Source organism: Miniopterus schreibersii (assembly GCF_964146895.1).
Source record: "Miniopterus schreibersii genome assembly, chromosome: 12".
Lineage (NCBI taxonomy): Eukaryota > Metazoa > Chordata > Mammalia > Chiroptera > Miniopteridae > Miniopterus > Miniopterus schreibersii.
The window spans coordinates 69,433,252-69,455,184 of NC_138112.1; the positions used below are offsets into that span (position 1 = coordinate 69,433,252).

Here is a 21,933-nt window from a genome sequence, read left to right on the forward strand (position 1 = left end):
CTCTCCCGGGGCCGGAACCGGGGAGTCGTCGCCTGCATCCCCGGAGCACCCTCCCCACGCCCACCTCTGGATGCAGCCGACGGGTGCCCGGCTCGTGCCCAGCTCCTGTTTGCCGGCCCGGCCCTTCCGAACAGTACTGGGCCGGGGTTGGGGGCCCAGACCCCGCCCCTGATGCGGCTCCACCGCCGCGCCGGAGCCTCGCACCGCTGACTGCTCCGGCCGGCCCCGCCCCCTGCCCTCACCCTCGCCCCGTCGACCCCTCTTCCCCTCTGGGGGAGGCCATGGCGTGAGTGCGCGGCCGAGCCCCGGGGCCTTCGGGCGCCAGGCGGGGCATGGGCCGGGGGCCGCCCCCATGAGGGTCCCGGGAGGGGGGCGCGCGCAGCAGCCGCGGGGCCATGGGGTCGCAGGTGTTACAGATCCTGCGCCAGGGGGTGTGGGCCTCGCTCACCGGCGGTTGGTTCTTCGACCCGCACCAGAGCACCTTCTCCAACTGCTTCCACCTCTACGTCTGGATCTTCCTGCTCACCTTTCCCTTCTTGCTGTACATGGTGAGATGCTGCCACCACCTACCTGTAACTCCTGCCAGCGAAAGTGAAGGCAGATGTCACAGGGTTGGCAGCCTGGCAGGGATTTAGGACTGTGCCTTGGGTGCTGGGATGCGGAGAGAGAAATTTCCACAGAGTTTGGGACGTATAAAGAAGGATCCAAATTTTTCCGTTCTTGGGCTGGGTGACCTTGAGCACCTCACTTAATTTCTTCAGTTACAAGACAGAACTCCTGGCAGGGTATTTTTACAAGTTTCACTGAGAGGTGATGAAGTCTTCTTGTGAATTTGTGAATCCTAGCCTGGACTGTGGTGGTAGGTTCACCCCATGGGGGTAGAGCTGTTGAGGAGGGACCTGACTTGCTATTGATGACATCTCCAGGTCCTGCCCCCCAGCTTGATGGTGGCTGGTGTGTACTGCCTTGTGGTGGCTGTCATCTTTACTACCATCAAGACAGTCAACTATCGGCTGCATGCCATGTTCGACCAGGGTGAGATTGTGGAGAAGCGCAACTCTACCATTGGGGAGCAGGAGGAAGAGCCTACCCAAGGGGACAGCAATCTGCTCAGGTGGGTAGAGCAGGGTCTTCTTGGGGATTGAGGGTTTTTGGTGCCTGGGCCTGAGCATTGGGAATGAAGGAGGGGCGTAGGGAACATTGTTTCCGTTAGTGGCGAGTACTTATTTTGTGTCCGGCCCTGGAATTGTGAAGTAATCTTTGAGAAGAGAGAAGTGATGGGGATGGCAAAGGAAGTACTCTATAAAAAGGATAGGTTTATAGAGTACTGATGCTCTTTTCTACTTCCAGGGACCCTGGAGTGGAGATGACAGTGTTTCGGAAAGTGAGTTCTACGCCCCCAGTACGTTGTAGCTCTCAGCATTCCGTGTTTGGCTTCAACCAGGTCTCAGTGAGTTATTCCAGCCCTCAGCCTCTCCCATTCCTCTCTTGGGAGCCCTCCCACCATGGGTATGTCCTGGGCCTACTTCCTACCCTGTTTACTCCTTCACATCTTTCTCTGTCTGCTCAGGAGTTGCTGCCCCGGATGGAGGATTCTGGGCCCCTCAGAGGTAGGTGGCTGCTGCTCATGGCTGAAGGTGGTGGTGTGGATGGCACACAGCTGCCCTTGGGTCCTATTGATGCCTTTGGGGTTATATGGTTGCAGACATCAAGGAGCTGGTGCGGGAGCAGGGCAGTAACAACGTGATTGTGACCTCAGCCGATCGAGAGATGCTAAAGCTAAGCTCACAGGAGAAACTGAGTGAGTGGCATGATGTGGCAGGGGCTTGGGGGAAAGACTAGCTATCTTGTCTTTGAGTCACCCCAACTTTGCTCCCCTGGCCCTCTTTTTGTTCTGGATGGGGCGACCTCAGGGTTCTACCCCAGCTGGACTCTCCAGGAAAGCACAGGCCATAGGACCCCTTAGCCACCAGTTCCTTTTGCAATGTGTTCTTCACTCACTTTCTGCCGTCCTTTCCTCTGACAGTTGGAGACCTTCCCCAGACACCTCTGGGGGCTGCCCCAGACCCCTCTCTTCCCAGCACGGACTCTTCAGAACGTTCTCCCCTGGCTGGAGATGGAGTCCCCTGGAGTGGGAGCAGTGTTGCTGACACTCCTATGAGCCCTCTGCTGAAGGGGAGCCTCAGCCAGGAGCTGAGCAAGAGCTTCCTGACCCTGTCTCGGCCTGACCGGGCCCTGGTGAGGACCAGCAGTCGACGGGAACAACGCCGGGGAGTGGGTGGCTACCAGCCCCTGGACCGCCGGGGCTCAGGGGAGCCCATGCCCCAGAAAGCTGGCTCCTCAGATTCTTGCTTTAGTGGCACCGACAGGGAGACATTGAGCAGCTTTAAGAGTGAGAAGACCAACTCAACCCACTTGGACAGCCCCCCTGGTGGGCAAGCCCCTGATGGAAGTGACACAGACCCACCCTCTGAGGCTGAGCTGCCTGCCTCACCAGATGCTGGAGTCCCCTCAGATGACACACTGCGTTCTTTTGACACAGTCATAGGAGCAGGGACGCCGCCAGGCCCAGCTGAGCCACTCCTGGTTGTACGGCCCAAAGACTTGGCCCTGCTTCGGCCTGGCAAACGGCGGCCACCCATGCGAAGACACTCCCCACCTGGCCATGCCCCTCGGCGGCCCCTGCTGGAAGGTGGGGGCTTCTTTGAGGATGAAGACACCAGTGAGGGCAGTGAACTGAGCCCGGCCTCCAGCCTCAGATCTCAGCGCCGCTTTAGTAGCGACAGCTCCTCTTCTTCCTGCTACTCCCCCGAGAGCTCCCGGGGTGCAGCAGGGGGTCCTCGGAAGCGACGGGCCCCCCATGGGGCTGAGGAGGGGACTGCTGTGCCCCCTAAGCGTCCCTACGGGACCCAGCGGACGCCTAGTACTGCCAGCGCCAAAACACATGCCCGTGTACTGAGCATGGATGGGGCGGGGGGTGATGTCCTAAGGGCCCCCCTGGCTGGCTCCAAGGCTGAGCTGGAGGCCCAGGAAGGGGTGGATCTGGCTGCTGGTGAGCCCACTGTGCTGTCTGCTGAGGCCCACAGGGGACCTGCTGCCAACCAGCCTGGTTGGCGGGGGGAGCTGCAGGAGGAAGGTGCTGTGGGGGGAGGTAAGTGCCAGTTCCAGGGCTGGGGAGTGGTAGTGAGCTAGGTAGGGGCTTGGGTTTGGGCAAGGGGCAGGCTGGTATGGACCCAGTCAATTGGCTCAGCCTGTCAGGCAGCAGATGAATGTGAACTCAGCGCCTGAGTGACATTGTCTGCCAAACCCCTCAGGTAAGCAGTGCTGCAGCAATGGGGAGACAGGCAGAGAGACCTCAGGCACCTTGTTCTTGGTCCTGCAGTTGGTACCTGAAACCCCTGCCCCTTGAGAACTTAGCATCCACATTCATCATCCTGGGCCACTAGTGGGGCAGCACAGATCATACTGTCCTTGTTTCCAAATGTGGAAACTGCCATGAGTGGTTAGGTGACCTCACTAAGAGCCAGGGCATGATTGGACTAGGCCTGACCTATCTCCAGGCAGGAGAACTTGTCCCACCCCTACCCCTGGCTCTGTCCAAGTCACTGTCACTTATGCTTGGGGGTCTTTGGGCAGCAGCCGAGGAGACTGGGAAGCGGGACCACTCGAGCAATGTGAGGCGGACCCAGGCGATCCGGAGGCGCCACAATGCAGGCAGTAACCCCACTCCTCCAGCATCTGTCATGGGCTCACCCCCTAGGTGAGTACCTGCCACGGGTCAGAGGGTAGTGGGGCCAGCTGGCTCTAGGTGGTGCTGACCGTAGCTGACCCTCTCCAGCAGCCTGCATGAGGCTCAGCGGGGCCGGGCTGCCTCCCACTCCCGGGCATTGACACTGCCCTCTGCCCTACACTTCGCCTCCTCATTGCTGCTCACCCGGGCCGGCGCCAACGTGCACGAGGCCTGCACCTTTGATGACACCTCCGAAGGGGCTGTGCACTACTTTTACGACGAGAGTGGTGAGACCCTCCCTGAGCCCTGAGAACCCCATAGGCCCAGCCTCTGACCTCAGCTAGCCTAGTGCCCCCTCTTTCTCCTGCTGAGGGTCTTCGTCATCCCAGCAGCCATGCTCACTGTCAGGCACATACTACCCTCTGGCCCTCTGGTGAGCACTTTACCTGCATTGCCTGACATCAGACTGCAACCTCTGAGGCATGGGTAGTCTCATCATACCCATTCTGCCAATGAGGAAACTGAGGCACAGCCTGAAGTCACAGGCTAAGTGAGTGGTAGAATAGGATCCACACCCAGAGTGGCTGACTGCAGGGTCCAGGCCCTTGACAGCCAAGTCCGCTCCTCTCCAGCTCTTGTCCTCGGCTTGGACTGCCTTCCAGAGAGACATAGCACAGGGCTCTTCTTCTCTCGATGGACTTGGTGTCCACATGGGTCAGGCCTTGGTACTCCCATCCCTAACATGTTGCCACATGTCCCTGCTGTAGGTGTGCGGCGTTCCTACACCTTTGGGCTGGCTGGAGGTGGCTATGAGAACCCTGTAGGGCAGCAGGGGGAGCAGACGGCCAACGGTGCCTGGTGAGTCTCCCAAGTGTGGGCTCTCCTGGGCCCACAGCTGGTGGGCTGCTCTTTTTGGGAAGTTTTCTCTCTAAGGCTGAGCTGTACGTCCAGGTGGGGATGGTGGTGGCTCTTCCTGTCTCCCCATTTCTCTCTGTTTGCTGGGTTGGGGAAGGGGCAGTTCAGAACCTCTAGGTGAGGAACAGTGAAGGGCAGGCCTACAGAGATTCCTTGGGTCCCTGGCTCTTTGATACTTCCAAGCAGGAGGCTTCTAGGAACCCAAGGCCACCTACCTCCTCTGGAACTCCCTGTTTTGTTTTTTCTGACTTGAGAAGTCCCTCTTTGGGGCCCCAGTTACGGCCTGGTGTCAGCCTCAACCCCACCCTGTGCCAAGGCTCACCAATGGCCCTGACCCACATGGCTGTGGTTCCCACAGGGACCGCCACTCACATTCCTCCAGCTTCCACTCGGCTGATGTCCCTGAGGTGGCTGGTGGCCTGAACCTGCTGCAGCCGAGGCCCGTGGTTCTACAGGGCATGCAGGTGCGCCGAGTGCCCCTGGAAATACCGGAGGTGAGGAGCAGTCAGGAAAGGACCTGCAGGAGGGGGCAGTGGGGTAGGGGTCACCAAGCCCTCCCTAAGGTACCAGGAGGGACAGGTGACTGAGTGAGGGCTCCAGGGGCTTTAAGGTGTTTGTTCTGGCCTTTGATGGCTGGCACAGTGTTTGCCTGGTTCTGAATGATTCGGCAAATGCAGCTGGAGTATCTTTAACCTGGAGAGACCCGTAGTTAGTGGAGACAATGGGTATTAGCAATGATACCTACAGAGGAGCAGTTTAACTTGCCAGATGGTGACTGCTGCTCCCTGCCCTAGGCACGTGATACATGGGATAGCTCAGAGATGCTGTTCATGCTGATCATTTCAGCAGTCATTCATAGTGCTCTCCTAAAAGTATCCTGATTTGGACAATAACTTGCAGGGTCAGGCCAGTACCGGAAGTACTAAGAATGTATGGCCCATAGATCCTGAGTTTAAAGAGTAGTCATAAAAGAAGCACCAGGGATCTAACACCTGGGGCCACAAGTGGACCATGAGCATCGCTCAGAAGCCCTAGGTGCCCCTTCCTGATGCATATTCTCCTTAACTTTCATATGGGGTAGCAGTGTTGTCCTGGCACAGCCAACAGTCACCTCCAAAGTCAGGGGCTGTGTGTCTTTGGCTCTCCGTTGCATCCCCAGCACAGGGCTAGGCCCAAGGTTGTACGTTACAAGTACGTATTGAATGAAGGACGTAAGTCAAAGAGGTTAAGTCGTTCACCTAGGGCCTTACAGCAATGACATTGGCAACAGGCTTGTCCTCGGCCGGTGTTCTGTGTGTGCCAGGGTGGGCTGGTCAGATTTACCTTGGTGGCTCTGTCTGGGAGGTGGGTTGCATGAGCACTGAGTGCTGAAAGACAGGGTGGATTTCAGTGAGCCCAGGAAGAGGCAGGAGATACTGCCTGAGTGGAGAAGACAGACACGGAGCTAGTAATTGGCTTCTGGCAGCCCCAAAGTCCTGAGTAGGCATTGAGCCCTGTCCTGGGAACCTGGAGCAATGAGGAGGCCCTTGCAGTGGAGAGTCAGGGCAGGCTAAGGGACTGCTAGAAGGTGGGGACTTTCTGTGCTGGAGGAGATGGTTGACCAGTACAGTGTGCACTGTGGGGAGTGGGGTGGCAGTGGATCATGTAGAGGGCGAGGGGCTGATGGCCGCGGCTGTGGGGACTGCAGTTTGACCTGCTGGACCAGGACTCCCTGCACGAATCCCAGGAGCAGACACTGATGGAGGAGGCACCACCCCGTCCCCAGCACAGCTACAAGTACTGGCTGTTTCCTGGCCGCTGGACTTCTGTGCGCTACGAGCGTCTCGCCCTGCTGGCCCTTCTGGACCGGTGAGTGCCCACCTGTGTCAGCCTCCATCCCCTGGAGTGTTCCTAGCCCTTGACCTTCCAGACCTTATGAACATGTGGAAGCTATCACAGCATCAGAGAACCTGACTGCTGGGGGTCACTGAGGCTGGAGTCTGCAGCGGGGTTTCTTTAGGTTCCTCTGGGGTACAAAGGGATGGCCAAGTGGGTGATGCCCTCTCCCCCAAAGCTCCTCTCAAGACAAACTATTCCTTTTTTAGTCTATTATTTTATCTGTTTGTACGCTATATTTGGGTAAATTGATTCCTATAGTCTAAAAAAGCTTACAAACCATTTGTCTTCCCATTTCTCGGAGGAAAATGAGGCCCAGAAAGTAAGATAGAGAAGTCAGATGATTTTTGTTGTCTGTGTGGACAATTTCAGCCTAGAACCCATGTCCTGGCTTCCTGTGTTCTGAGTGTCCCAAGGCACTGTGACCAGTGTGTGTTGGGCACTGCCTGTGTACATAGCATGACATGCCTTAGCTGGAGATGGGCAGGTCCCAGGAGTGGTGGCACCTGGAGCCCTCAGTCTGTAGAGGGGGCAGAGACTGGGTTGCAAGGTGGCCACAGGGTAGCTTCCTGGAGCAGTTGCAACCTGGCCAAGCCCCTGAGAACTCATATAAGTCAGAGCGTGAGGGCTGGCATGGGCACAGGCCCAAACAGAGGCCTTTGTCGATGGGTTCTGCCCCCCTACTCGTTGCCTCATTAGCAGTGAGGAGGTGGGTGTGCCCTGACCCTACTGTCTTTCCAGGACTCGGGGGCTGCTGGAAAACATCCTCGGCGTCGGTCTGAGCAGCCTGGTTGCCTTCCTGGGCTACCTGTTGCTACTCAAGGGCTTCTTCACCGACATCTGGGTCTTCCAGTTTTGCCTGGTCATCGCCTCCTGCCAGTATTCTCTACTGAAGGTCAGGCCTGGCTCCTTTCCCCACCTCTTCCCAGTGGCCCCCCTTCCATGACCTGTCTTGAGGGGGTGAGTTAGCTAGAAGGCAAGAAAGATGCCTAAATTCCTTGTAGCCAGCTCTCTATCTTACCAGTGAGAGAACTAAGGCTCAGCACAGTTTAGGGTCCTTCCTTCATCACTCATAATAGTCCAGTGGTGGAACTGAGCGGCTCCTGGGGCCTCTGACCCCCTGAGGGTGCTAGCTCTTGTTGCCAATATAGCTCCAATCTCTTCCAGAGTGTCCAGCCTGATGCTGCATCTCCCATGCACGTGAGTATTGGAGGAGCAGCACCTGTGCCCAGCAGGCTGGGTCCTAGGGAGGGCTGAGGCCAGGTGGGAGGGGTTTGGCTAGCCCTGGATCCTCGGTGCTTCTGCCCCTACCCTGCCAGGCTTTCTATCTTGGGTCCAGGGCCAGGCCTGGGGCACATGAGTGTGCATGTGCATGCATGAGTGTGTGCACATGCGTGCAGGGTGGTCATTGGAGGAGGCCCAGCTCCTCATGGGCCCGCTCCCTAGGGCCACAACTGGGTGATCGCGTACAGCCGGCCTGTCTACTTCTGCATCTGCTGTCTGCTCATCTGGCTGCTGGACGCCCTAGGCTCAGCTCAGCCCTTCCCTCCCGTCTCCCTCTACGGCCTCACGCTCTTCTCCGCCTCCTTCTTCTTCTGTGCCCGTGACGTGGCCACTGGTGAGACTTAGCAGGGCTGCAGTGGTCTGGGGGAGCAAGGCCTGAAGGGTGGGCCCAGGGCCAGCCTACAGGCTGACTGGGCCCTTACTTCCCCTCCTACCAGTGTTTACCTTGTGCTTCCCATTCGTCTTTCTCCTTGGCCTCCTGCCCCAAGTGAACACCTGCCTCATGTACTTGCTGGAACAAATCGATATGCACGGCTTTGGGGGCACAGGTATGATGCCCACAGATGGCTTGGGGTTGGAGGCAGGGGAGTCCTAAGAGGGCCCACTCAGTGGGTCTGCTGCTCCAGTCCTTTGCTGAGCCTTCTTCCGCAGTGACACTGATTCTGAGACCCTATCTGTTCCCCTCTTCTCCTCCCTTCTCCTCTCGAGGCAAGTGGTTTAAACCCCAAAATGCCAGAACCTCTGGAGGCCTCCCAGGGCTGGGGGAACAGAGAACAATGGGCTAGGGACAGGGTCCCAGGGAGGTTAGCCTCTGGGAGTTGAGGGGCAGTGGGGTGAGGGTGAGGTAGGGTGCCCACAGGCAGGACTAGGGCTTTAGCTGCTGTCTCTTGCCTCGCAGCTGCCACCAGCCCACTCACTGCAGTCTTCAGCCTCTCCCGCAGCCTGCTCGCTGCTGCCCTGCTCTACGGTTTCTGCCTCGGGGCCATCAAGGTAGAGATGACCTGTGGAGTGGAGGGCATGCTGAGGCCCAGGTTGTTGTTGGGACAGGGCTGTGAATTAGGCTTAGCTCAGCAATGGCTTCTCCCATGGAGGGTGGTATCCCCTCTCCCTCTCTACTCTCCCCTCCCCTCCCCTCCCCTGACCAGCATGGGTTCTCTCCCCAGACTCCTTGGCCAGAGCAGCACGTCCCGGTCCTCTTCTCAGTCTTCTGTGGCCTCCTGGTGGCACTGTCCTACCACCTGAGCCGGCAGAGCAGTGACCCCACCGTGCTCTGGTGGGTGCCTGCATGTGCCTGTCTTTGTGCACAAAAACACACACGTGTGTGTCTGTGTGTGTGCCTTTGCATGGCAAGGGTTGGGGGGCATCTGGGTCTGCGCATGTGCCTGTCACCAACTGACCCTGGGACCTGTGGGAGGAGGGGGTCTTTTCAGACGCAGGTACCTGATTTTTCTCACGCAACTCAGGTCTCTGATCCGAAGCAAGCTGTTCCCTGAGCTGGAGGAGCGGAGCTTAGAGACAGCCCGGGCCGAGCCCCCAGACCCACTGCCAGAGAAGATGCGCCAGTCAGTGGTGAGGGGCCTGAGTATGGGGCTCCAGTATTGGGGTGGGGCTGAGAGAGGATGTGGTCAGCCACTGGGTGATGGCATCCCACCCAAGCTGGTTTTTCCTGGCCCTGCAGCGTGAGGTCCTGCACTCTGACCTGGTGATGTGTGTGGTGATTGCCGTGCTCACCTTTGCCATCAGTGCCAGCACCGTCTTCATTGCCCTGAAGGTTTGTATGGCACAGGCCACCCCCTCCCCACTCGTTCTTGCAGGAGCCTGCTTGACCTGAGGGCCCTGAGCAGCTGTGGCCTCATGTCCCCTCTGCCCCTTCCTAGCCTGTGCCCGGGTCCCCTATGGTCCCCTGCCTCACTCCCGTTGGCTGAGCCGTTGGCTGAGCCTCTGGCCTCTCCTTCTTGCAGTCAGTGCTAGGATTCGTGTTGTACGCACTGGCTGGGGCCGTGGGCTTCTTCACACATTACCTGCTGCCACAACTCCGCAAACAGCTGCCCTGGTTCTGCCTGTCGCAGCCTGTGCTGAAGCCGCTGGAGTATAGCCAGTACGAAGTGCGAGGTAAGTGCCTGCCTTGTGCTGGGGCCCTCCACCCCACCTGCCCGGATTTCCTGACTGGCCACAGTGCGGTCCTCCCTGCTCAGAGTACCAGCAGGGGGTATCCTCTGCCTGGGCTGCCCTGTCTTCTTCACTGCCTTCTGTGCCTTCTCCTGCCTGCTGGCCCCCAGCTTGGCCCCTGCTTTGCTCTCATCCTGCCTGCTCTGCCCTTTTCTGCTCACCTTGTGTTCTCCTAGGAGATGGATGAATTCTAGGGCCTTAAAGAGATTTCTTGTCCAGCCCGGCCGGGCTTGGCTCAACGGTTGAGCTTCGACCTAAGATCCAGGCGATCAGGGTTCGATTCCTGGTCAGGGCACATGCCTGGGTTGTGGGCTAGCCAATCAGTGACTCTCACCATTGATGTTTCTCTCTCTGTCTCTCCCTCTCCTTTCCTCTCTCTGAAATCAATAAAGATATATTTTAAAAAAAGAAATAAAGAAATCCCTTAAAAAAAAAAAGATTTCTTGTCCAGAATTACAAACTGGTTACCAGTGGACTAAATCTGCCTGGTGCACATTTTTGCTTGGGCGATGCAGCACACATACACATACACTTGAGCCGGTATTTAAATGTCTGGATTTGTTATACAAAGGTCCACATGCCTTGTTGTTGTTTTTTAAAACAATGAAAGATTTAGCCCTCTAGGCTAGCATCTCCATGTGGCAGTAACTAGCTCAAGCCAAGTCACAGTGGCTCCTTCAGAAGGGCCCTGGAGCTCAGAGTCACTGTATACTTGTCCTCATCCAGGCTGCCCTGGCTGCAGTGGGCACCTGAGATGTTCTTGTCAGCCCCTAGAGCACCTTCCCTAAGCCCCTAAATGTGCCCTGCTGGGGCCTCCTCACCTTCATTTGAGTGCCAAAGATCACCTCCTCTCCCCTACTCAGAGTCCCTGGGGACCCGGAACACCATATCCTCTGGTCCGCCCTCCCTCCAGGTTTCCTCTGAGGGCACACCCTGCAGTGGGAGGGAAGTGTGGAGAGCCAGGTGCTGGCCAATAGTCCCGCCTTGTGTTGCAGGCGCTGCCCAGGTGATGTGGTTTGAGAAGCTGTACGCCGGTCTGCAGTGTGTGGAGAAGTACCTCATTTACCCTGCCGTGGTGCTTAACGCCCTCACAGTGGACGCCCACACTGTTGTCAGCCACCCGGACAAGTTCTGCCTCTAGTGAGGACCACCCCCCATCCCACCATCTACGTTCCCATGAGGCACATGGGGAAACTGAAGCCCAGGCAGGAAATGAGACCTGCCTTAGTTGCTCAGCAAGCTAAAGTAGGACCTTAGCTCCTAACTCACTTTCTGTTGAGCAGTTGCCTATTTGAAAGCAGATGTGTCCCCCATGTGTCCAAAGGGCGTGACCCTTTAGAGGGCAGAAACTAAGTGTCACTGGCCCAAAAGAGCAGGGCCAGCACAGCAGAGCCCAGGCATCACAGCCACTCCTCCCTGAGTCCCTGCCAGGCACCTAATACCTGTCCCTCACCCATAGCTGCCGGGCACTGCTGATGACCGTGGCTGGGCTGAAGTTGCTGCGCTCTGCCTTCTGCTGTCCACCCCAGCAGTACCTGACCTTGGCCTTCACAGTCCTGCTCTTCCACTTTGACTACCCGCGCCTCTCCCAGGGCTTTCTACTCGACTACTTCCTCATGTCTCTGCTCTGCAGCAAGGTGAGCCACTGGCTGCATTGCAGACTGCAGGCTGTGCGTCAGGAGCAGAGCTCTTCTGCCTCAGTGTGGGGTTTGGGGGGGTGACTTCCCAGGGGCCTGCACACTCATAGCTACTGTTCCACATCAGCCCCACTGTGGGCCTTTGTAGCAGCTCCTAGAGGGGTAGAGACGAAGCTGTGGTTTAAAGAGGTTAAGTGACTTACCTCGGTTCCCCTAGAGAATTGGTGGCCAGTCAGGATTTGGATCCAGGTCTTTCTGACTTTACAGTCCTTTCTCTGAATCACGATTCTTGACTACCTTCCTCGTAAGCAGTAGGTAGGTGTTGGCTTTGTTCTCTGGACACCAACTTCTGAACTCTGCCCCTTTGCCAGCAACAGTCCTGGAGCCCAGTTAAGAGCTGAGTTTCAGAAGCCCCTAGGGCCTGGGTATACATAAACTTTTCTGCCAGGCTGCAGGATTCCCCAGTTGGGTTGGGGGATCACATTGGACAAAGGACCGCTCCTGGCACTGTACTGGAGTCCTGCAGTGGAGTGCAGTATAGTCCCTGGCCTTTTTTTTACTCATGTGGGCATCCTAACCTGGTTTTCTTGTCTGGCCTTCATAGTCCTGCTCCATGGTGGAGCCTGTGACTGTCTTGAGTTTTGGTACCATAGTCAAGGCCCAGCCTCATCACTGACTGAGAGGCATTGCCTGAGTCATTGACCTGCTCTACTTTCTCTGAACCTCAGCTTTCCCATCCGTGAAGTGAGACTGCAATAGAAGCTCCTCGGGCGGTTGTAGGAATTAAATGGCTAATGTCCCCTTAGAGTGGATACTTTGTCAAGGGTTACTAATGTTAACAGGTGTTTTGAGCAGGTCCAGAGAGAAAGGGCTGTAGTGAGCTTGAGCTTAACTTCCATGTGGGCAGCCAGTGGGGTAGCCCCAAGGCTCTGAGTGGATACTTGGTAGACTGCACCTCTATAAGTGACCTCATATCTCTAACCTTCTCCCCCTCCTACCCTGCCAGCTATGGGACCTGCTGTACAAGCTGCGCTTTGTGCTGACCTACATCGCGCCCTGGCAGATCACCTGGGGCTCGGCTTTCCACGCTTTTGCCCAGCCCTTCGCCGTGCCACGTACCCGGCCTATCGCACCCACTGCCTGGGTGGGGGTGTGCAGAGAGGACCGTGGCTTTTGATGGGGGGAGTACAGGATGGGTTGGCAGGGGTTGAGGGATGGTGAGGGAGGTGGGGGAGGGTCCAGTGTCCTGGCCACCTCCTTGACTCGTGCCCAGACTCGGCCATGCTATTCGTTCAGGCCCTGCTCTCAGCGCTCTTCTCCACGCCGCTTAACCCCCTGTTGGGCAGCGCCGTCTTCATCATGTCCTATGCGCGGCCCCTGAAGTTCTGGGAGCGTGACTACAAGTGAGTCTCCAGGGAGACAGGCACCTTGCTCAGAGGAACTCTGGGAGGAATGGGGCTGCCGAATGGGACAGGGAAGTTTGCCGGGAGGGAGGGAGGGGGGGAGGGGGGCAGGGAGGAATTGGAAGCCCAGGCCAGTGGGGCGCAGAGGGGTCTGCAGTGGAGCTGAGTGCCTGGGCACAGTGGGCTTCAGGTAGCTGATCTAATGAGGGCAAAGGCCAGGCCAAGGCCTTGGGCTCACGCCCTGGGCTTCTTGGTCGTGTGGTCTTGGTGAGTCCTCTTCTGTCCCTGAACCTTAGCCTTCTTCTATGTAACAGTGCTGTAATGGCATCTGCCCAGAGCATGGGGGTGTGGGCTCAGGGAGGACATGAGGGTGTGCTGGCAGGAATCGTCATCTGAACCCCCAGCAGCCTCTTCTCTGAGCCCACTGTGTTGTCCTCTTTCTCTGAATAGCACTAAACGTGTGGATCATTCCAATACCCGCCTGGTCACACAGCTGGACCGGAACCCCGGTGTGTACTCACCCATTCAGGGGGCTTTTGGGCAGGGTCTCTTGAAGAGGGAGCCTTGCTTACTTGTCACTTTGTCCACATTTCTGTCTGTTCTGGGTCCCAGGCGCTGATGACAACAACCTCAACTCCATCTTCTATGAGCACTTGACACGCTCGCTGCAGCACACGCTCTGTGGGGACCTGGTGCTGGGCCGCTGGGGAAATTACGGCCCCGGCGACTGCTTTGTCCTGGCCTCCGACTACCTCAACGCTCTGGTGCACCTCATCGAGGTTGGCAATGGCCTCATCACCTTCCAGCTGCGTGGCCTTGAGTTCCGGGGTGAGCTGCTGGTCCTGGGCCTGACACAGGGTGCTGTTTCACAATGTGTGCAGGCTGGATTCTAGTCCAGCTCTGCCCTGGTCTGCCGGGTGACCTTGAGTGAGGCACTCTTCCCTCCTGGGTTCGCCAGTCTGAGCAGCGAGGTGGCAGGGTCTCCTTTGGCCTTGGTCTGTCCCTGCCCTGACTGGGTCTGTGGTGACTGAACAGCTGCTGTAGTGGAAGCTTGGGCCTGAAGCTCAGTTCTCCCACTGGCTCCTGCTGGCTTGCTCTGTGGCCTTGGGCTTGGCCCAGGTTGGGTGCCACACACAACCCCTGGTGAGGGAACTAGCTTCTTCCCCACAGGAAGACGTACACATTGGGTGCCTGCTTCAGAAGAGGCCCCTTAAGGGTGCACAGTGCTCTGAGCACAGCCCATGATACCATGAACCTGAGCAAAGTCACTTCTCTTTGAGCTTCAGTCTGTTTCTATAAATGAGGACCGAGCCCTGTTCCCTCCACTCTCCCCACTGTGGCCACTGGGAGTTGGGGAGAAAGGGGCTCGTTTGTTAGTGTTCTCACATAGCACCCCAGCGGGGAGGGTGGTCAGCGCAGACCTCTGGCTCCTGCCTGGGCATCTGTGGGGAGGAGGTAGGCAGGGTGTCCAGTGGCCCTGACACGCCTCTCCCGCAGGCACGTACTGCCAGCAGCGCGAGGTGGAGGCCATCACCGAGGGTGTAGAGGAGGACGAGGGCTGCTGCTGCTGTGAGCCCGGCCACCTGCCTCGGGTCCTGTCCTTCAATGCTGCCTTTGGGCAGCGCTGGCTGGCCTGGGAGGTGACAGCCAGCAAGTACGTCCTGGAGGGCTACAGCATCAGCGACAACAACGCAGCCTCCATGCTGCAGGTCTTCGACCTCCGCAAGATCCTCATCACTTACTATGTCAAGGTATGGCTGCGGCGGCTGGGAAACGGTGGCCCTGCTCGGGACGCCCACCGACCAGGAGCGTGTGTGTGCCGTCTTCTGGATTGTTGGGAGCCTGTTTTACCCAAGGGAAGTGGAGGCCTCAGGGAGCCTAAGCACCCTCCTTCAGAGGCTCACCTGGGGCAGTGAGGACTGAGGGCAGGCTGGCAGTATGAGCTCAGGGCCCCACATTGGGCTGCTGGTCCCAGGAGGTATAGTTGCTGAGGCCAGCCTTTCAGACCACCAGTCCCCCTGCTCCATGTGCCACCAACACAGAGTGACAATGATGCTAACGGTGGCAGCTGCCAAGCACAGATGCTTACCTTCCCAGGCACCTCTCCCAAGCCAAGTAAAGCTCACCACGTCCAGGACAGACCCTGTCTCAGATGTGGAGGCTGGCTTACAGAGGGGAAAGTGACTACATGAGGCCCTAGAATCAGGAGAAAGTGTCGGGGCAGGCTTAGACCCTAGGCCTCCCTGTCTCAGCCTGGGTGCCTGAAGCCTGGCCTGAGGAGCTTCATACCTGTTGGGGGCATTAGAGGTTGTGAGGGCACAGTGTGGGGTCCAGAAAGAGCTGGGTTTGGGAAGCCTGGGATGTCACTTCCCTGCTATGCTTCAGTTTATCCCCTTAAGAAGTGGGGATTATTATAGTTCTATGAAGTGGCAGGAACTGTGAGGCTTTGTGGCCCCTGGAATAAGGGCACTTATGGAAGTGGGGTTGATAGTCACAGTCCAGGTCCCCTCGTGCTCTCTTAGTGTCTGCCCTGGGGCTCCCTTGTGGGGCCTGGATGGGTGACCTGTTGGGGCCCAGGTGAGCCTGCCTACCTGAGCTTCTGTTTCTCTCTCTTTTTTTAAATTTTTTATTTTTTATTTTTTTAGAGAGGAAGGGAGAGGGAGAGAGATAGAGAAACATCAGTGATGAAAGTGAGTCATCGATTAGCTGCCTTCTGCATGCCCCCTAGTGGGAATGGAGCCTAAAACTCAGACATTTGCCCTGACTGGGAATCAGACCGTGACTTCCAGCTTCATGGGTCAACATTCAACCTCTGGGACACCTGGGCCGGGCCTGGGCTTCTCTCTAGGGCTGTCCTTGCATGCCCAGCTATCCCTTTGCCTCCAGTGGACATCCCATCAGTCACATATAAAAGCTATAATTTTTGTTGTTTTCCTGTCCACCCACTCACTTCTGGGGAAGGGGTAGTAAGCCCCTCACTCCTCATTTTCACCAAGAGGGCAGCTGTGGTCCAGACAGGGACATTCCCAGCCCTAGGATACCCAGGGGTCATGGTCCTAGCTACCTTCCCTTCCCATTTCAAGAGAGTTGCTCTTGCCCAGGTCACCCTGCTGCCTCCCAAGAGCCCAACCCAAGGCCAGTGTAGCCTTCTCAGGGCTGTGCACCAGGTCCCCAGCCAGGCCTGGGGCTGGCAGACTGAGAGGAACTCCGCCCTGTCCAGTGTATCTTCCCATAGGGAAGCCAATTTGCCATGCTGCCTCAAAGGTGAGGCAGAATATGAGCGGGTAGAGATGCCCAGAGGACCTGGAGGAGGCATTGCCAAAGATAAAGTATGGCGTGAAGCTTGGAAAGACCAGTTGCAGCTGTGCCAAGGACAGGCCTAGGGGCAGCAGGTGTGCAGGGCAGCCCCTCAGGCTGGGGGCAGTTCAGAGATGTGTCCCATCCAGCCCATGGAGTTGGCAGACCAGGCAAAGCCCTTCCTGTGCACTTTGTGCCCCTCTGCACCTCCTCCTCCACCTTGCCCTTCCTTGGAGTCACTGAGTGCAGCTTTGTGAGAGGCTCAGTCCAAACCCTGCAGCCATGGAAATGCAGGCTCCACATCCATCCACAGCCAAGCCTGAGGGTCATCTCAACATTTCCAAGCCCAGGCACCTTTGTTGTACTGTTTTGTCCTTTTAGCAACCTTTGGAAGAAGCAGGGCTGGTAAGTGGCTCATTTTATAGTTGAGGAAACTGAGGCTCACAGACCTGCCCCTGTAGTTAGGTGGGTGTGAGAGGAGAAAAGGTGCCACAGTCATGAGACCTGCGAGGATTCAATGAGCTGGCCCACATGGAACATTGAACAGGGCCCCACTCCCTGTAGATGCTCACGGATGGGAGCTGTGACAGCTGAGAACCACTCCAAGGGCTGGGTCCTAGGATAGCTGGAGTCTCACAAAACACTGGCAGTGCCAAAAGTTAATGGAACACTTACTGTGTGCTAGGCTAGCTTCTCCCCGCACTCCTGAGGGTTTTCTTTTTTTGTTCTTGGAGGCTGTGGTAGGGCCCAGACTGTGGAGATGCCTTCTGGGCAAAAAGTCAGGAGCTGGTCTGCCTGGAGCCCAAAGTGACCCCACAGCCATCCTGTCCCTACTCACCCCATTAGACTTCTGGTACCCCTTCCTCTTGTTAAGGGGGCAGTCCAGCCCTCTTCAAACTGTCCAGCCACCTGCCATGTACTGGGAACTGATGAGGCCCTACCCAAAGCCATGGCCTCTAGGTGTCCTCCAAGGACTATTTGAGGCCCTTGGCTTTTCCTGGTTTGTATTATAGTCATTTGTGCCCAGGCTCTTGGCTTCTCCATGCCCCACCAGAGCCCTCCTGCTGCCTGTGTGCCCTCCATTCATGGCCACCTGCACCATCCTCCACACTCTGGACTTCCCACCCTTTTCCAACAACCCTGGTGGCTCCATCCCAGGGCGGCACATGGAATCCCAGTAACCTCACTGCCTGCCAACTGCCAGCCTCACTACCCATCCATCCTGGCTCTGCCAGCTGCCTGCCTTCCAAAAGCTCCTCTCCATTTGCCCAGACTCCTGCTTAGAAACTAGCAGTCTCTTTTTTTAATTTATTTTTATTATTTTATTATCTTTTTAAATCCTCATCTGAGGACATTTTTTCTATTACTTTTCAGAGAGAGTAGGAGGAGGAGAGAGAGACACACACACACATCAATTGGTTGCCTCCCACACATACCCCGACCAGAGCTGGGGATCAAGCCTGCAACTGAGGAACGTGCCCTTGGCTGGAATCAAACCTGGGACCCTTCAGTCTGCAGGCCTACACTCTAGCCACTGAGCCAAACTGGCTAGGGCACAGAATGCTTTTTTTCTGAGGGTAGGCCCTGTGGCTGTCACATTCAGCTACCTAAAGAGACCTGTAACCCTGGAAGCAGCCCCACTATGTCAGCTGGACCTTCCAAGGCTTCTGAGATCTGGATCCCATGGCATCATAGTATTAAAGGTCCTGCAATTCCAATCCCAGTTCAGTCAGCCCTGCTGTATAAATTTAGGCAGGTCTGTGGTCTGTCTGAGCCTCAGTTTCCCTTACAAATGGGGCATCTTCTGAGGCAACCATGCAAGCATTTGCCACAGTGCAGGACTCTGCAGGGGATGCTCTGGAAGGAGGGTTGCTTCCTTTCCGCTTTCTTACTCTCCTCCCTGGCCTAGAGGAGAGGAGATTTGCTTGTGTGGCTTCAGGAAGCTGAGATGGGACATGGGATGAGTGGTTCTAGAGAGTAAACATCAGCTTGGTGTCAGGGAGAAGCCTCTTTACCCCAACACTTTCTCCTGCAGTGGCCAGGGCTAAGGCACTATCCCATCGCTGGTCCAGCCCTGATGCCTGTCCTCTTCTCTCAGAGTATCATCTACTATGTGAGCCGCTCGCCGAAGTTGGAGGCATGGCTGAGCCATGAGGGCATCTTGGCAGCCCTGCGGCCTGTGCGGGCACCCGGCTATGCTGACTCGGACCCCACCTTCTCCCTGAGTGTGGATGAAGACTACGACCTTCGCCTCTCCGGCCTCTCGCTGCCCTCCTTCTGTGCGGTGCACCTTGAGTGGATCCAGTACTGCGCCTCCCGGCGCAGCCAGGTCTGGCCACCACTACCCTGGACTGCCTTCTTCTCTCCCTGGGTGGCTTCCTCTCACCCTCAATCTCCCTTGACCTGGGACCTGGCCCCAACCCCAACCCCAACCCCAGGTTCCCTGTCTCAGGTCTGAGCTGGGCTCTGGGGATGGGGGTCTTTGTGCCGCAGCCTGTGGATCAGGATTGGAACTCACCGCTGGTCACCCTGTGTTTTGGCCTGTGCGTGCTGGGCCGCCGGGCCCTGGGGACAGCCTCTCATAGCATGTCTGCTAGGTGAGTGCCCACAGGTCCAACTGGGCCTACCACTTTCCCCTCTACCCCACCCATGAAGAGTTCAGTCCAGAGGCCCCCAGGAATCACCTCAATTCTTCCTTCAGTGTGGCTCTCTCGTGGGCAAGGCACCTCCTAGTCACTGCCCTGTGAGCACCTGGGGCAGAAACTGACCTTGTCAAGATGGGGAACCTGAGGCCCAGCGTGAAGAATGGTCTGGGTTCAAATCACTGCATGTGGAATGAGAACTCAGAAACCTTGGCGCTCACCTCCCTGCTCCTCTTGCAGCCTGGAGCCCTTCCTCTATGGTCTGCACGCCCTGTTCAAGGGGGACTTCCGCATCACCTCCCCTCGAGATGAGTGGGTCTTTGCCGACATGGACCTGCTTCACCGCGTGGTGGCGCCTGGGGTTCGCATGGCCCTCAAGCTTCACCAGGTGGGGTGAGGTGTGCCTAGGCAGGGTGTGCAAGTGGGGTGGCAAAGCCCCTCCCCAGGGCAGGGGCCCCTGACTCCAGCCCTCCTGTCCTCCCTATAGGACCACTTCACCTCCCCAGATGAGTATGAGGAGCCAGCTGCCCTATATGATGCCATTGCAACCAACGAGGAGCGGCTGGTCATCTCGCATGAGGGCGACCCAGCCTGGCGCAGTGCCATCCTCAGCAACACACCCTCGCTACTGGCACTGCGTCACGTCCTGGATGATGCCTCTGACGAATACAAGATCATCATGCTCAACCGGCGCCACCTCAGCTTCCGAGTCATCAAGGTGGGGATAGCCCACCCACCTGACCTGGCCGCTATCCTGATTCCAGCCCCCTGACCTTTGCATGTGGTTGCCTGCAGGTGAACCGAGAGTGTGTGCGTGGCCTATGGGCTGGGCAGCAGCAGGAGCTGGTGTTTCTGCGTAACCGCAACCCAGAGCGTGGCAGTATCCAGAACGCCAAGCAGGCACTTCGCAACATGATCAATTCCTCCTGCGACCAGCCACTCGGCTACCCCATCTACGTGTCACCCCTCACCACCTCGCTGGCTGGCAGCCACCCTCAGCTGCGGGCGCTGTGGGGTGGCCCTATCAGCCTGGGCGCCATTGCCCGCTGGCTTCTGCGCAGCTGGGAAAGGTGAGCCCTCATTGCCACCCCTGCCCAGGAGGCTGGGTTCATGGAACAGCTAGCTGAGGCTCAGAGAGATGAAGCCACTTCCTCCAAGGTCTCAGTGAGAGGGTGCTGGTACCAGGATGGAGCCCCAAGAGAGAGCTGACCCCTTCCCAGAGCTGACCCAGCTCTACCCCACCCTGCAGCTGAAGGTGGCCTTTAGCTTTCAGAGCCACTGATAATGCCTTCCTGAAAAGATCCTGTAAAGTAGATGGCAAAATCTCTTAGAGACAGCACCCTGGGGCTCAGGGATGTTAGGTGACTTGTCCTATGACTGAGAACTTCTGTTTGTGTGGTCTCTGGCCCTCCCACCAACCTCTTCTCCTCCCCCCTCCCCCCCTCCCAGGCTTCATAAGGGCTGTGGTGCCGGCTGCAATAGTGGTGGGAACGTAGATGACTCAGACTGTGGTGGAGGTAGTGGCTTGACCTCCGTCAGCAATAACCCCCCCTTGGCACATCTCACACCTGAGAACACAGCAGGTGAGCCAGCAAGGCCAGGCTGAACCAGTAAGTGAGGGAGACAGCCTAGCTGAGGTCTCTGCCCTCTTATCTGTCTTCCACAGGCAGTGGCGACCAACCCCTCCCACCAGGTGCTGGCTGGGGCCCGAGGCCCTCCCTTAGCAGTTCTGGTGATGGGCGCCCTCCTCCTCTGCTGCAGTGGCCACCCCCTCGGCTCCCTGGACTGCCTCCTGCTTCACCTGCCCCCACTGAGGGTCCCCGGCCCTCAAGGCCCCCTGGCCCTGGTCTCCTCTATTCTGAGGGTCCCAGTGGGAAGTGGAGCCTGGGGGGTCGGAAAGGGCTGGGGGGATCCGAGGGGGAGCCAGCCTCAGGGAGCCCCAAAGGAGGCACCCCCAAATCTCAGGTAAGGGTCTTGTGGGAAGGGTGGGTGCTGGGCAGCTTAGGTGCTCTTCTACCAACCTATTTGTCCTCCCTCAGGCGCCCCTAGACCTCAGCTTCAGTCCGGATATCAGCACCGATGCCTCATCCCCCAGAGCAGCCCAGGACATTCCTTGCTTGGATAGCAGTGCTCCTGAGAGTGGCACGCCCACTGGGGCTCCGGGTGACTGGCCTGCCCCTGCTGAGGAGCGTGAAAGCCCAGCTGCCCAGCCCCTGCTGGACCATCAGTACTGAATGGCCCACTCTTCTATGGATCCCAGTCCAGGACTCAGTAACTCGGACCCTGGCCTCTGGCCCTCTCTGCTGGACCACAGAACTAAATGGCTTTGGCTTCCACATCTGAACCCTGACCTCTGGCTGCCTTAGCCAAAGCACCAGAACTGAGTGGCCCAGACCTCTTACCTTGACCCCTCATCTCTCATCCCTAGTCCAGGGCCTGGACTCCCCAAACTGAGGCAGGCAGCCTCCCAGTCAGGTCCTAAGAGCCAAACCCATGGGCTGGTCCCACTTCAAGCCCAAGGCCAGGACTGACTTGGCCTCTAGGCCTGCACTGCCTGCAGGGGCAGCCCCTTGGCCTGGACCTGGGGCTGAAATGTGGGAAGGGTGGTTTCTTTTTCTTTTTTCTTTTTTTTTTTTTTTTCCGTGCTTCGGAGACACCAGAATTAATAACACTATTTTTGATTTTGGTTGGTGGTTTCTACTTCTATCTGGGAATGTTTGGCTGGAGGGTAAAGGAGTGGGGCAGGACGGAGTGGATGAGGGTGGAGAGGATGCAGGGTGTGGGTCTGGGCTCTGAGGGAGATCAAGTTCAGACCAAGGTGGGGCTCAAGTAGGCCTGGATCGCCTTCCTCGCAAGCCTGTTTCCTTTTCAAGCCTTGATCTGAAATTCATCTTGTTTAATTTCTCACCTCTATAATATTTGAAGACTTCTAATTCCAGTGGCTGGCTCCTACAATTATCAGCCCTGACCTTGGCCAAGAC

At 57.4% G+C, this 21,933-nt stretch overlaps 1 protein-coding gene across 7 annotated transcripts; it reads left to right on the forward strand.

Annotated features, from left to right (window-relative positions):
• Positions 1-311: 311 nt before the first annotated feature.
• On the forward strand, positions 312-21,638 carry PCNX3 (pecanex 3). Of its 7 annotated transcripts, none has more exons than XM_081154710.1 (35): positions 312-548; positions 927-1,114; positions 1,351-1,450; positions 1,571-1,610; positions 1,706-1,801; positions 2,027-3,151; positions 3,637-3,760; positions 3,839-4,017; positions 4,498-4,588; positions 5,004-5,139; positions 6,333-6,493; positions 7,262-7,415; positions 7,688-7,720; positions 7,967-8,138; positions 8,242-8,352; positions 8,703-8,794; positions 8,968-9,077; positions 9,268-9,373; positions 9,483-9,575; positions 9,766-9,916; positions 10,969-11,113; positions 11,433-11,610; positions 12,617-12,725; positions 12,884-13,013; positions 13,464-13,522; positions 13,626-13,841; positions 14,511-14,764; positions 18,409-18,639; positions 18,804-18,907; positions 19,193-19,340; positions 19,440-19,670; positions 19,748-20,022; positions 20,402-20,535; positions 20,619-20,917; positions 20,992-21,638. In XM_081154710.1, exons 1-35 carry the CDS (start codon positions 396-398, stop codon positions 21,184-21,186), a joined length of 6,123 nt encoding a protein of 2,040 aa, XP_081010836.1. In that variant the 5' UTR covers positions 312-395; the 3' UTR covers positions 21,187-21,638. The 7 variants fall into 7 exon arrangements, 6 of the variants coding, with proteins under 6 accessions (XP_081010836.1, XP_081010840.1, XP_081010837.1 ...); XM_081154714.1 differs by having other exon boundaries at positions 6,372-6,493; XM_081154711.1 differs by having other exon boundaries at positions 3,842-4,017.
• Positions 21,639-21,933: the final 295 nt, after the last annotated feature.